This window comes from Hippopotamus amphibius, chromosome 9 (assembly GCF_030028045.1).
Source record: "Hippopotamus amphibius kiboko isolate mHipAmp2 chromosome 9, mHipAmp2.hap2, whole genome shotgun sequence".
NCBI classification, from domain to species: Eukaryota; Metazoa; Chordata; class Mammalia; order Artiodactyla; family Hippopotamidae; genus Hippopotamus; species Hippopotamus amphibius.
The window spans coordinates 113,539,105-113,552,658 of NC_080194.1; the positions used below are offsets into that span (position 1 = coordinate 113,539,105).

Consider the following 13,554-nt stretch of genomic DNA (forward strand, 5'->3'; position numbering starts at 1 on the left):
AGAGCCAGGCGGGTAGCGGCGGGAACCCGCCGTTTATCTTCCGGAACTGCGGGAAAGGCCAGCAGCCCGCGACTGAAAAGAAGAACTGGTGTCCACAGGCCGGAAGAGGGAAGCGAGGCGGGCAGAAGGAAGTTTGGGTCTGGGAGGCCGCCGTACGAGCGGCGCTCTCATCCCCATGGCAACAGCGAGAAGCAGCGGGAGGCTTCTGGGCGGTGCAGCCGCCGCGGCCGATTGGAGCAAACAAAGCGCGGAATTCGTGAACTGCCCGCGGGCCGGAGGGCGCAGGTGATGGGGCTAGGTCGATGGAGGGAGCCCGGGATTTGGGGATAACGGAGGGGTGTGGCCTGGGTCGGGCTGGGACCTTCGAAGGAGGCGCTGCCCCGAATCCCCGAACCCCCGTTCCTCACTGCCTGGACCAGGGGCCATCGTTTGGCCTCAGTTTCCCCAAACGGGAAATGAGAGGAGAATGGGCACCCCAGCCCAATGGCCCCTCTCAGTCTCTGAGGCCCAGGACTTTCTCTCTGCAGCTCCTGGACTGACCAGCGCTGTCCTGCCCCATGGACGTGAGTCTAGGCCCCTTACGCCTCTCTGCAGCGGCCCCCTCAGCGCCTGCAGCTCACCCTGACTTGGCCTGCCTTGGAGCCTGGGCTGGAGACGGGGCTCTTTACCCAACACAGACCCTTCCAGCTCAGGACAAGAGCTGTGAGACGGAAAGAGAGTGCAGGGACGGCCTTCCCACGGAAGGGCACATCCCACTCTGGCAAGATGAGGGATTAGTCAAGAAATCGAGGAGAAAAGGCACCACAGGCAGAAGGAACAGCATGGGTAGAGATATGGGCATGAGAGAGAGGCTGGGGCATTTGGAGAACTGCTAGGACTTCAGTATGGCTGGAGTGTAATGGGCGGACAGAGGGAGAGGTAGGCAGGGCTAGATTAGAGCCTTTGTCACTGAGATAAGAAGTTTGGACTGAGTCAGTGGGAGCCACTGATAGATTGTAAGGGAGGGAGGGATACACAAGGACAGCTGGTGAGGAGAGGGCCCAACTGCACTTTGCAAGACAGGGGCCAGTACTGTGTGCTGAGGGATGGTAAAGTACTGCAGTGGAAGCAGAGACAATAGATCTGTTTGGAGAGGCATTCTGAAAGGAAGAGCAATAAGTCTTGGAAGAGTCTAGAATGACCAACAGCTCTTTGATGGTGCTGAAATGGGGATGACGAGAAAAGGCAGGTTTGGGGACAAGACAGTGTAGTCCTACTGACTCTTTCCCCACCATGTGGTGGCTGTTCGTCCCCTTTTCCCAGCCACCTCCTGTGTCCCTCCTGGTATTTCTGTGTCCCTGCAGCCCCTCCGCATCTCCCCATCCCTCCTTCCTCCTGTGCTGTCCAGGCCTCCTCTAGCCCGTGGAATCCAACCCCGGCTCCCGTCAGCAGTCCCTCCCTGCTGCTCCCCATCCCCGCCATCGTCGTCCTCGCCGTGGGCATCTATTTGTTGCTGCTGGGCCTAGTGCTGCTGACTAGGCACTGCCTGCTGGTGAGGGGCCTGGTGGGGGCTGAAAGGTGGGCCCTGGCAGGGGAAGAAGAACCTGGTCAGTTTGTTCCCTCATCTGCAGGCCTTTACCCTGAGATACATTTGCCATTTAGTCCCTGTATCTGTTCCTTTTGTGGGCCCAGGAGGGTCTTCCTCTCCTGTCCCTAGCTGAACCTTTTCCTGCCCCTCTCCCCAAAACCGAGTCTTGGCTGTCCCTCCCTGCCTGCCGCCTGGCCCAGATCCTGAGCCCTGCTCTCTCTTAGGCCCAGGGCTGCTCCACAGACTGCAGCTCCCCCTGCAGAAAGCAAGGCGCCTCCAGGCCCCAAGACTGTTGCTGGACCTGTGCAGAAGCCTGCGACTTCCCTCTGCCCAGCCCCGCCCACTGCCTGGATGCCTGCTGCCCCCAGCCTGCTGAAGCTGTGAGTTCTCGCCCTGGGCCCCCGCCCCTGAGTCCTGATCTTGGTACTATCTGTGCATTCACTTTTTGGTTCAACAAAATTTATTACTGAGCACCTATTCTAGGCCAGGCACAGTTCCAGGTACTGGGTCAGAGGGAGACAGCCAAAAACAACATAAACAACATATCAGATATTTTCTGGTAATGAAAGCTACTTGGAGAAAGGAACATAGGGCGGCAGCTGGAGAAAGGTAATGCCTGTAACATGTAGGGCACATTTCTACTTCTGAAAAAGGTGGTTAAAAGAAAAGACAGCCCCTCACCGAGCTCCTTCTGTTTGCAGAGTAAATACAATGTTCTAAATACTGTGCTACTTTATTAACAACACTGAGAGCTGGGTATTTAAAAAAAAACTATACGTATTTTTTTTATTACAAAGCGTGCATGTAGAAATACATAGGAAGTACAAGTCACTTTATAAACTAGCTCTGTAACCAAGGTTGCTGCGTTTGGTGTATGTCCCTCATGGACTAGTATACATACAGTACTGTCACTATTGGTAAAATGTAGTCATACCACTTATGCCACACAGACTGTTTCCTCACAACTGCCACTTGCCCTTTTTAACATAACATCACCCCCTTGGCTACCTATCCATGTCTTTATCCTCCTTTTACAGGGGAATACATTGGCGCAGGGAAATGTAGTCACTTCTCCAGCATTCCACAGTAGAATCTTGCACAGCAAATTGCTCCATCATGTGTTGAAACAGAACCCTCAGGGAGAAACCGGGCTCGCAGAGGACAGGCCACTTTTGCATTTGTGGCTTTAAAGATGTTAAGTGTCATTGACCACCTTCCTAGGCTGTGCTTATTTTGGGCTCAGAGATGCAGACAGCAAAGCTCCTGCCCTTGAAGTGGGGACCTTCCCTAGGGAGGGAAGAGTGAGGGGAAAAGACCAAGCAGATTCATAACTTGGGCAGACTGCAGTTGCAAATCCCTGCAAGATGTTTTGAGTTTCAAAATAAATTATGGGGCAAGGAGTTCTCCTCTTTCAGATAGTCTGCTTCTGGTTTCCCAGGGGTAGCCGGGAGACGGGGCCCAGGGCTGGGGCTGAGGGGACAAAGGGGAAAAAGGAGAAGACCCTGGGTCCTCAAACCTTCTATTTTATAGGAAATGCTCAATTACAAAATGATTTCTGGCCCTCTATCCTGGGGACACCATTCCCTTAGGCTTCTGTCCGTGGGGAGGGAAGAGTCAGGCCTCTCTTCCTCCTTGAGAGTGAGGTGCGCTGTCTGGCGGCAGGGACTGGCTCCTCCCACCCCCTCCCACCCCTCCAGGGCGGCAGAGCATCCAAGCCCAGAGACCTCAGGGCCTGATCCTGCCCGGCTTCTGCCCGGCTTCTGCCAGAGCCAGGAAGGATTCCAGAATGACAAGTGGAGGGGCAGGGTCATTCTGTCCTTGAGCTGTCTTTCCACAAAGCACAGGAAGGCCTCTTGTTCTTCAGTTTCCTTATAGTAACAACAGCACCCACAAATATCCCAAAGCTCTTGCCTCCTTCACAGCTGTAGAAACTGAGGCTTACAGAGGCCTAAAGCCCAGGTGGAGACAAACACCCAGGTTTCTCTTCCTCTCAGGGAGGAACGTGCCTGTGCTACTTCTTTCACAGGTGTGTCGTGAGGACCTCATTCATTCATTCATTCACTTATTCACTTACCAAAGATTTATGGAGTCACTGTTGAGGCACTGTGCTCGGCCCCAGGGCTTACATTCCTGCGAAGGACAGAGAGAAGTAAGTAGGCAATGTGAGAAATTGCCTCACATTCTCAATCCAGTGTGAGAAATGATGCAATCCAGGGCAGTGGTTGGTTCTCAGCCCCGTGTGTGATCAGAAGCAGGGACGAGGCTTAAATGGAAAGCCAGGCATCCAGGTCCTATGCCCAGGAGATCTGGAATGGGATCGGAATTTGCGTATCTTTAACAGGTTCTTACACGACGGACACATACACCAGGGTTAAGAGCTGCAGCCAAGGGAAAAGGGCTGTGAGGAGAAGAGCTCCCTTTCTCTGAGAGCTCACTCCTTCCACTGATCCCCCACAGGGACCCTGTGAAGTAGGTGTTGTGTTTAAAATATATTTCAGAGACGAGGCAACTGAGGCTCAAATCGTGAATTAGCCAAACTTGGGCCTGAATTAGATTCAAACCCTGAGCTCCAAACAGTAACGATGGCTGGCCTTCACAACCTCAAAGTGAAAGAAATCAGAGTGAAAAACTACAGGGCCTAGAGAAACATGAGGGTTAACAGTCACATGGAGCCCTTGTTTAATGTACTGAAAAAGCAGATTCCTTCCAGAAGCCACAAGGCTGCCTGTGAGAGTCAAGATGTCCATTAGCTAGTTATTAATGACTAGGGCCCAACCCTTCCAGGGGGCAAAGCCAAGAGATGCTTTTAGTACCCTCTCCTCTGAGATGAGGGCAGTGGCGCCTCTCTCAGCCCCCGATTCTGCACACAGAATGACGGTGCGGTCCTCCAAAAACCCACAGAGCTGACTTCAGCCCAGACCAGGACTCCGCAGAGATGCTCCAAACTACACCCCCATCAAACACAAGGAAACCACTTCACTGTCTCCCCTCCAGCATGAGAGACTTCTACCTCCTCCTATAGAGACGATCCTTTTGGCAGGAGCAAATGCCCTCCCCTCACCACAGCCCCTAGTGATATCTGATCTCACCAGTCATCGGACACCGCACCCCGAAACCTCAGCTCTTCTAAAGGTCATTCCCCTATTCCTGGCTTGGCCCGGTGTCTGATTGAGCTGTGCAACTGTGACTGTCATTAGCTCTGCCTCAGGCCTCAAGGAGCCAATCTTCTGTCACACATCCTGGGTGTGTCCCACTCCAGCGACTTGGCCTGACTCCAGTCCATGCCTGAAGCGGTGGCAAATCATCCGTGTCCCAGGGCAGGAGAGGATTGGGTCGGAGTAGACCAGTTCTCCCCGTCTCTAAGGACATGCTGTTCCTATTCCCTGAGAGGCACACCTTCTGTCTCCCCTGGTAGCCAAGAAGCCCTCTTTTTTCTTCTTTGCCTAAAGAGGGAAAAATGATATGCTTTGATGGATTCATTCATTCAAAATTCTGTCTCTCAGACACCTGCTGAGCCTGAGTCCCCTGGTAGCTCAGTGGAGACAGGAGATGAACTGTCCCTGCCTTAGCAGACCCTGAAAGAAGCTGATATTCATGGCCCTGGGAAGCAGAGGGGTCAGGGGGGATCTCGGGACTGCATGCAGGCAGGCCCAGACCCATTGCAGCCCCATTCCCTAGTTGTATTCCTTTGCACGATCACTTCCCTCTCTGAACCTCCATTTCCTCTTTTGTAAAGAGGCCCTCTACTCAAGATTCTGATAAATAAAAAGAGATGTAACTCCTTTTAAACATTAAAAAATTAAACCTGTAAATTACTACTTTTAAGGAAAACTAGAAAGAGTTTTAAAAATCACTCATGAACACAGTCTGTGCCTGGCACAGAGTAGGTGCTCAGAAGTGGAGGATGAATGAGGTCCAGCTTGGTCTTAGGCCAAGGAAGAAATTCAGAAAACCAATAAGTTGTTTTCATCATAGACAGAGTGTGTCTGTGCTTTCCCTGTCTAACGACTTTGAATTGCATGAGGCTGCAAGGATACAGTAGAACCATCTCTGAGCTGAACATTGTGACCTAAGCGTGGGTCCAGGGCCAGCTGATCTCTGGTCCTCAGTCTCCTCATCTATAAGATGGGGAGAAAGAAAGGACCCCCCGAACCCCAACTGAATGATTTCTTCCAGCTCCTGAACCCAGTTGTTACAAACATGGCCTCCTTGCTGATTTCTCAACAGCACAAAGAATTGATTTGTTTTCAAGAATAGCGGATTGTACCCTCTGATCCACTGGGCAAATGTGACTTTCCAGGCCTCTGTTCCCTTCTCCCCTGAGAAGGAAGCAGCTCCAGGCTCTGGTCCTTGTTCCTCCTGCCCACCTCCCTCACCCCATTCTCCTCTCCCTCAGGATTGGGCCCCTCGCTGCCCTCGCTGCTGCCCACTCTGCGACTGTGCCTGTGCGTGCCAGCTCCCTGACTGCCAGAGCCTCAACTGTCTCTGCTTTGAGATCAAGCTCCGATGACCGCCCAGGGTCCCTGCCCTTTGGGGAGCGGCCAGCCCCCAAGGCCCACATGCCCTGTTCCCTGAGGGGCCTCAGGACACCTTTCTCCAGGCTATTGGAACCACAAATGGCCTACCCAGCTCACCGGCCTGGGAACCAGCAGTGGAGAGCCTGGCTCCCTGCAGAGCGGGACTCAGACAGCCCTCGGCCGCCTGGACGGCAGCCCCTTTGGGGGGCCAGAAGAAAGAGGGGCTGGTGCTCTGGCAGGTGCCCCTGCCCTCCCCTCCCCCTCCCCAAGTAAACCATCCTATCTGAAGGTGAGGGTGGGGGACACTGCTCACCAGAGAGCATGATGGGACAAACTTGGGCCTTGAGTATCAGGAGGTAGGGGTCCCCCAGGCACACCCTGCCCATGGACTCTTGGTTATGTTGAGGTGTGAGTGCCTGCGTCTGCTCTCCCTCTAAAGAAACAGGCTCCAGAGAATCACAACAGCCAGCGTGAGGCCCAGAGTCAGGGAATCAGAGAAGGAGGCAGGGAAGGCCATGGATCTGTCTCCTTACCCCTCCTTCCCTCCTCACAGATCCGTGTCCAAAGATGTATTTCTCTTGACAACCTTTTGAGGGCCTCGGTCTGGATTTCCAAGGAAGAAATTTCCTTTGAAGTACCGGTGAGTGGGCAGGGGACCCTCCCCCCCACCCCCAGAATAGGCAGGCCCACAGCTTCCTCCCCATCCTTAACTTTAGGCCCCAAGCTGGCGTGAATGTCAGGGGCTTCAGGTTTCCCTAAATATAGGTCCCTGCCAGGGGATCTGTGGCGAGGAAAGGGCAGGGGTCACCGGAGAAGGTTGGGGACATTGGTTCGGGGGAGGGCAGGAGCTGCCTTATAACCCAGCCCGGGTGTGGCCTGGCTCACTCACTGCTGACCAGGCTCTGCCCGCTCCTTCGGCCTCCTCGTTGCAGGTGGGCGACAGCAGGACGGAGAGGGGTGGGGTTGGCCTGAAGGCGTCGGCATTAGGAGGGGAGACCTGGCGGGTAGGATGGGGAGGCTAGAAGAGTATCTGGGAGGCTGGCAGCTGGGGGAAGGATTTTATTTTGGAGAGGGAAGTCAGCGCCACGGAGAAGTTTCGCAGGGACTCTCGCCCCGCACCGCCAGACTTGCTTGGGCAGAGCGGTAGCCGGCGGGTTTCCGCTGGGTCCGGCTTTCGGGGGGGCGGCCCAGCTGGCGAGCGCGTGCGCACTCGCGGGCCAGGCTGGCCCCGCCCGTGCGGGAGACCGGACCCGCCGGGATGGGGCGCAGATGCGGCGGGGCACCCGGACCCGCTGCCGCCTAGCCTCCGCCCCCGGCCAGCCCCGGCCGCCGCCTCGCGCTCCCTGTGCGTGCCCTCGCCGCCCTCTCCTCCGCCTCTCTTCCGCCGGCGCGCGCAGTCGCCTGGCCTCTGGATTCAGTTCCAGGGTGACACGCTGCCTCAGCGCAGCCGGAAGCCGGGGCTGCCCCGGGCCGCGGGGCTGGGCCTGCGGGATCGGGGAAGCGGAGCCGCAGTCTTTCCGGGCTCTGCCACCCGCTTTCCCCCCACCCCCATCCCCATCCCCTCCGGTGCCAGAAATCGGCTGAGTCACAGCGCCCCAAAGCGCGCCAGGCCGGGGGCGGGCGGGGGAGGGGGGTCGGGGGAGGAGGAGAGGGGGGGAGGGGAGAGCCCCCGCGACCCGCGGGATGTGGCCCGAGTCACGTCCGAGGGGGACGGGGTAGGGAGGGGTCGTGTTCTGGCCGCACTGTCGGCGCCCAAGCGCCGCCTCCCGGCTTCGCCTTTCCGGGGCGGCCTAGTGCACAGTTCCTCGCCTGCGATTGGACGCCGGGGCGCCTCCCGCCCCCTGCAAAGGGAGAAGCCCCGCGGAGGGGGGGGCGGTGCCTTTATAAGGCCGGGCGCCAGCGCCGGCCCGCCCGCCCCCGCGCACCCCCCTCGGGAGCTGAGTAGGCTGCGTTCCCCGTGGAACGCGCCGCAGAACCAGAGTCCTGGTGACGACGGCCGCGTTCGCCCCTCAGCCCACTCGCCGGCCCGCGGCCCTCCACCGCTCCACCCCGCCAACCCGCCCCTCTCCTGTGCCAGGTGAGCGCCCCTCGCCACGTGCGAAGGTCAGGGAGAGGGTCGTGGAGAAGGATCCGGGGTGTAGTGGCGGGTCGGGCGTCCGCGCGGAGCCCCCCCACCCGGCCCCAGCATCTCCGCCCTCCACCACCACCTACACGTATGCTCCCAGCCCAGACTCCCCAGCCCTTCCAGCCTGAGCTCCCTCGGTTTGCTGCGCAATGCAGCGGCCGCTCCGCGCTGAGTCACAGCAGGGAGGAAGGAGGCCGGACGAGGTGGAAGGCCATTTCCCCCTCCCCTTTTCTTGTTAGGACTCTTGATACAAAGATTATGGCCCCTTTTGCCTTTGCAGGGGTCCAAGGAGGCAGCGAGGGGTGGAGGCCAGCTCATATACTGCCTCGGGGTTCCGGAAAGAAAGCGGGTGGTTGGTCCCTGTCCTAGGAGACGGGTGCCCCTGGTGAGGAGGGGAGCCTCCTGGGCAGTGCCTGATGCCCCATTAACACCTGCCCTGTCTTTCCTTATCGGGTGACCTTGATTCTGAGCCTGGAACAGCTGCAGCCGCGGAGCAGACAGGAGCATTTTGCAGGGGAAGGGTTGGGGCGCTTGCCTCTCCTCCACATTCTCTTACCCCGTATGAGCAGTGAGAATCGCAAACCTCACCCCTTTCTTCCACGTCGGGCTAGGCTTCCTCTGGGGCCCTTTTCTGGGCTTCAGATTATCCTCCTGCCTTCTTCCTAACACCCTTTACTTAGCACCCTGGGAGGGGGGAGCCTGACCTTGGGGTGTCCTTGGGGCCATGGAGCCTGAGCCAGCCCTGGGATCTTGGGTGGATAGGAAGGAACACTCCTGTAAGAGTCAGAAGATCTGAGTTCTAATCTCAGATCTGGCTCTAGGGTTGCTGTGTGGCTTGAAATACAGACCTTTTCCCTTCTCTGGTTCCTTTCAGATGAGGAGGTTGCGCCTTCGGCCTACACACAACCTCTAATTCTAAAATACTCTGGTTCAGTTTTGCTTCCAAGCAAGGTGACCCCATGGCAGAGCGCAAGCCAGGAGGGTCCGGCTTCCACATGACCTGCCTGTCCATGGCTCTGGCCTATTCCTTTACCCCAGATGCCAGTATACAGCCCCACCCTCAGCTGGGTAACACCCAGCAACAAACAGAGTTAGGAAAGGTACAGGAGGCAGGCCGAGTATAGGGAAGTTGGGTGTAGGGGAGAGCTGGGGCAGGAAGTGCCCCAAGACCTGCCGGGTGTGGGGCAGGGGAGGTAGGGAACCTTTGCCCTGACCTCTAGGCAAGGGGCCCTGCTTGTTGGGAGACCATGGGACGACCCTGCTAACTAGCCCTCCCCCGTCTGTCTCCTCTGCCCAGGAACTGACAGGCACCATGCCCCACCAATACCCAGCACTGACCCCGGAGCAGAAGAAGGAGCTCTGTGACATCGCTCACCGGATCGTGGCTCCGGGCAAGGGCATCCTGGCTGCAGATGAGTCCACCGGTGCGGGCAGGACACAGTGGGAGGAGGGCCCAGGGTTGGGGGTGATAGGCTGATCCCCTCATTCCCACATGATGCTTACCTCCAGGGAGCATTGCCAAGCGACTGCAGTCCATTGGCACTGAGAACACCGAGGAGAACCGGCGCTTCTACCGCCAACTGCTGCTGACTGCCGACGACCGTGTGAATCCCTGCATCGGGGGCGTCATCCTCTTCCATGAGACGCTCTACCAGAAGGCAGATGATGGGCGTGCCTTCCCCCAAGTTATCAAAGCCAAGGGCGGTGTCGTGGGCATCAAGGTGAGGGGGCTAGGCCTCAGGATGTGAGACGTAAGATGCTTCTGGGGGAAAGAAATCCAGACTAACAGGCTGGGGGATGAACTTTCGGTTGGGAGCCTGGAGAATTGGGTGAGTCTGCCCTAGGTCACCTCCAAATCGTGTGTAAAAAAGCTAGAAACTTATGGGACCTGCTTGGCACTTTTAATCCTTGCAGTTGTGAGCGCCAGGTGTTACGCTCACTATACAATTGAAAAAGCAGATGCTCAAGGCCGTGAAGTGTTTTGCTCACAGGATTAGTAAGTGGTAGGAACCCAAGCTGTCTGTGTGTGTCCTGCCTCAGAAGAGCAGATACTGTGACTAAGTGAAACATTTACAAACCAGGAAAGATACTGGAGAGATGAAGTAGAGCCGGAACAGGGCAGGGCTGCAGAGGAGAAAAGGGCGCTAGAGATGACTCCCCTGTCCTGTGTTGTTGCCCCCCCACCCCAACAGGTAGACAAGGGTGTGGTACCCCTGGCAGGAACAAATGGCGAGACAACCACCCAAGGTGAGACCTGTTTAGCTCCTGGCCCTATCGACCAGCCCACCAGGGTCAGTACCCCTCTGGGTGCCCAGGGTGTGTGGGAGCCACCTACCCCCTTCCTCTGCCATGCTTTGATTCCTCCATCCCCTCTTCAGGGCTGGATGGGCTGTCGGAGCGCTGTGCCCAGTACAAGAAGGACGGAGCTGACTTTGCCAAGTGGCGCTGTGTGCTGAAGATCGGGGAACACACCCCCTCCTCCCTCGCCATCATGGAAAACGCTAACGTCCTGGCCCGTTACGCCAGCATCTGCCAGCAGGTGGGTCTGTAGGTCCCCAAGAGGCCACTTCCCACCTCATTGCATTCCAGTGTGTCAGTTAGCCTGCTACCCATCTGCCAGGATACTTACTTCTCCCAAGGCAGCTGCTTCGGATCCTCACCAAGCACCAGGCTTAGGCCCATGGAGGTCTCTGTGAGCAGAAGGGCAGCATAGGGATTGTGTGGGTGGATCTGGGGAGATGGGTAATCTCCTACAATCTGCCTAGGGCTGTGAAACCAGGAGTCTCTGTGAAACCAGGGGTCTCTGTCATCATGGAGATAAGCTCTTGGCCAGTGGCTATGGAGAGCCATAGGTGGGGCCCTGGGTTAGGAGGCCTCACAGCTACCCTGTCCCTCACCCCACAGAACGGCATTGTACCCATTGTGGAGCCCGAGATCCTCCCTGATGGGGACCATGACTTGAAACGCTGTCAGTATGTAACCGAAAAGGTAAGTGGCCTGCCTTCCTGGGCGGTGTGGGTGGGCTAGGGAGCTGGTCGAGGGGCCCTGGGGCTGACCCCCATCCCCTCACTCCACCCCATCCCACTTTGGTCCCGCCCTGTTCTAGGTGCTGGCTGCTGTCTACAAGGCTCTGAGTGACCACCACATCTACCTGGAAGGCACCTTGCTGAAGCCCAACATGGTAACCCCAGGCCACGCCTGCACCCACAAATATTCTCACGAGGAGATTGCCATGGCAACTGTCACGGCGCTGCGCCGCACAGTGCCCCCCGCTGTCCCTGGTGAGACCCACACCCTCATCTCGACCTCTGGGAGGTAGATGAACTGTATCCATAATCCTTGTGCCCATGTGGTCTGATTTCCAGGTCAGCTTCAAGGGCCTCCTACCAATCCCTGGGTTCTCTAACAACCCCTCCCTCCATCTCACCCCCTTGTTCTGCAGGGATCACCTTCCTATCTGGTGGCCAGAGTGAGGAGGAGGCATCTATCAACCTCAACGCCATCAACAAGTGCCCCCTGCTGAAGCCATGGGCCCTGACCTTCTCTTATGGCCGAGCCCTGCAGGCCTCTGCCCTGAAGACCTGGGGTGGAAAGAAGGAGAACCTGAAGGCTGCCCAGGAAGAATACGTCAAGCGAGCCCTGGTAAGGATGGGGCAGGAGGTGGGCAGGGCGCTGGGGTGGACAGGATTCTGAGAAAGGGACCTTCTCACTCTGGCTCCTTTCCCCTCTTAGGCCAACAGCCTTGCCTGCCAAGGAAAGTACACCCCAAGTGGTAAGGCGGGGGCTGCAGCCAGCGAGTCCCTCTTCATCTCTAACCATGCCTACTAAGCAGAGGTGTTCTAAGGCTGCCCCCTCAACACTCCAGGTCCCGCCCCCTCCCACACCCCCTCTTGAAGAGAGGGGGCCTTATTGGGCTCCAGGCTGCTCTTTCCCGTCACTCTTGCCTCCCTTGTGACATTGGTGCCTGGTGTTGTCCGTGTACGCTAACTCCACCATTTCTAGCCTACTGCCAATAAACATCTATTTAAGGGGGAGTCTGTTGTCCGTGTCTGTGGTATTTAGGGCAGGGGAGGGCTGGGGGATGGGGGTGGTGGCAGAGCCGAGGGAAGAAAGAGCTCTTGCTTTATGTTCTTCCTTCCTGAGTAGAAAACTAGGTGAAGGAGATGGACTAGGTTAATACTATGATACTTGCCCAGGGCTTCAAGAGCTTGCAAATTTTCTTCCAACCACCCATTGCTCTGCTCCTTCTACCAAGCAGCATCTGATAAGGCTTACAGTTGGGGAGTGCATGTGTAACTGCTGATCTTAGGAGGCTGCAGCCTCAGCCTGTTTTAGGCCCAGACTCACAGGTGTAGAAGGCCCCTGTGACAAGAAAAACCAGCCACTGACAAAAACTAAGATTTTCTGAATCTATAAGCCAGGCAACATTAAGTATGCTATAGGAGTAGGTGCTGTTATTCCCAATTTGTCCTTAAGGTGATCTTGCTGGGAGATGGCACTGATTCTTGGTTGAAACAAGATTATTAATGCATATCTCCTTAATCTATACTGTTGAGCTTGTTTGTCTTCCCATCTTACAAGGATACAGGATTAGAACTGACTTCTTAGACTCTGGGTTGTGGAACCCTTCAAAGAACCTGGACTCCTTTCTAATGCTCCCTTCAACAATGCGAGTGCGCGCGCACACACACATACACACATACACAGCTGTAGAGCTCAGGTTCTGGGTTAAGAACTGAAACTCTGGCTTCTGCATTCCATGATGCCAGAATGAGGGCACTGCACTTAGCCCCATGACGTGCCTTGAACCCTTCCCCATTCTCCCAGGATGGGGTGGAACAGTAACTACACTGGATCTTTTCAGGTATTATAGATTTTCAGGTATTATAGATCCTAGACAAAACCAGGGACCTAGTTAGTCCCACCACTTCCCAGATTTCTTAATATGGACCCTTTCCTGTCTGAGCTCCCCTCTAGAAGGAAAAAAAAAAATCTTCACCTTTCTGATCTCTTGACCTACTGAATCCCTATAGTCATTTGCATAGAAACCTAGTACCTTCTAGGAGGTTAGGAGAACTTAGTCCTTTCTCTGCTCATTTGCATCTGTTACCTACATGCAAAACTGAACCAGTGTCTAGTGCCCCTTCAGCCTGTGGCCTCACTTCTGTGCCTAGTCTCACTCAGCTTTCTGTGAAACAAAGTCTGAAGTAAAGCAAATAGAAATTGAGAGTCTATAGAAAATAGCAAAAAGGACATTACAAAAGGGCTCCAACACCAAGAAGTTTCTTTAAAAAACCAAGAACTTCTGCCTGCAGTAAGAGACTAGGGAAGCAGAGGACTTCAAA

General features: G+C 55.9%; 2 protein-coding genes across 3 annotated transcripts; both read left to right on the forward strand.

The window, feature by feature from the left end:
- The first annotated feature begins 182 nt into the window (after positions 1-182).
- On the forward strand, positions 183-6,737 carry LOC130861367 (keratin-associated protein 10-10). Its single transcript, XM_057750196.1, has 6 exons — positions 183-285; positions 528-563; positions 1,388-1,531; positions 1,792-1,947; positions 5,964-6,373; positions 6,638-6,737. Exons 2-5 carry the CDS (start codon positions 558-560, stop codon positions 6,075-6,077), a joined length of 420 nt encoding a protein of 139 aa, XP_057606179.1. The 5' UTR covers positions 183-285; positions 528-557; the 3' UTR covers positions 6,078-6,373; positions 6,638-6,737.
- Positions 6,738-6,920: 183 nt separating this feature from the next.
- On the forward strand, positions 6,921-12,243 carry ALDOA (aldolase, fructose-bisphosphate A). 2 transcript variants are annotated; one of them, XM_057750648.1, is made up of 9 exons: positions 6,921-7,016; positions 9,507-9,633; positions 9,719-9,930; positions 10,402-10,456; positions 10,588-10,748; positions 11,114-11,197; positions 11,316-11,490; positions 11,652-11,851; positions 11,942-12,243. In XM_057750648.1, exons 2-9 carry the CDS (start codon positions 9,522-9,524, stop codon positions 12,035-12,037), a joined length of 1,095 nt encoding a protein of 364 aa, XP_057606631.1. In that variant the 5' UTR covers positions 6,921-7,016; positions 9,507-9,521; the 3' UTR covers positions 12,038-12,243. The 2 variants fall into 2 exon arrangements, with proteins under 2 accessions (XP_057606631.1, XP_057606632.1); XM_057750649.1 differs by lacking the exon at positions 6,921-7,016 and adding an exon at positions 8,017-8,161.
- Positions 12,244-13,554: the final 1,311 nt, after the last annotated feature.

What these genes read in the sequence shown, in the direction of transcription:
- LOC130861367 (XM_057750196.1), top strand. An exon ending in TGACTAGGCACTGCCTGCTG is followed by an intron (nt 1,532 to 1,791) that starts GTGAGGGGCCTG and finishes GCTCTCTCTTAG; the next exon opens with GCCCAGGGCTGCTCCACAGA. An exon ending in GCCCCCAGCCTGCTGAAGCT is followed by an intron (nt 1,948 to 5,963) that starts GTGAGTTCTCGC and finishes CCTCTCCCTCAG; the next exon opens with GATTGGGCCCCTCGCTGCCC.
- ALDOA (XM_057750648.1), top strand. Translation starts at nt 9,522, where the DNA reads ATGCCCCACCAATACCCAGCACTGACCCCGGAGCAGAAGAAGGAGCTC. An exon ending in ACGCCAGCATCTGCCAGCAG is followed by an intron (nt 10,749 to 11,113) that starts GTGGGTCTGTAG and finishes CTCACCCCACAG; the next exon opens with AACGGCATTGTACCCATTGT. An exon ending in AATACGTCAAGCGAGCCCTG is followed by an intron (nt 11,852 to 11,941) that starts GTAAGGATGGGG and finishes TTCCCCTCTTAG; the next exon opens with GCCAACAGCCTTGCCTGCCA.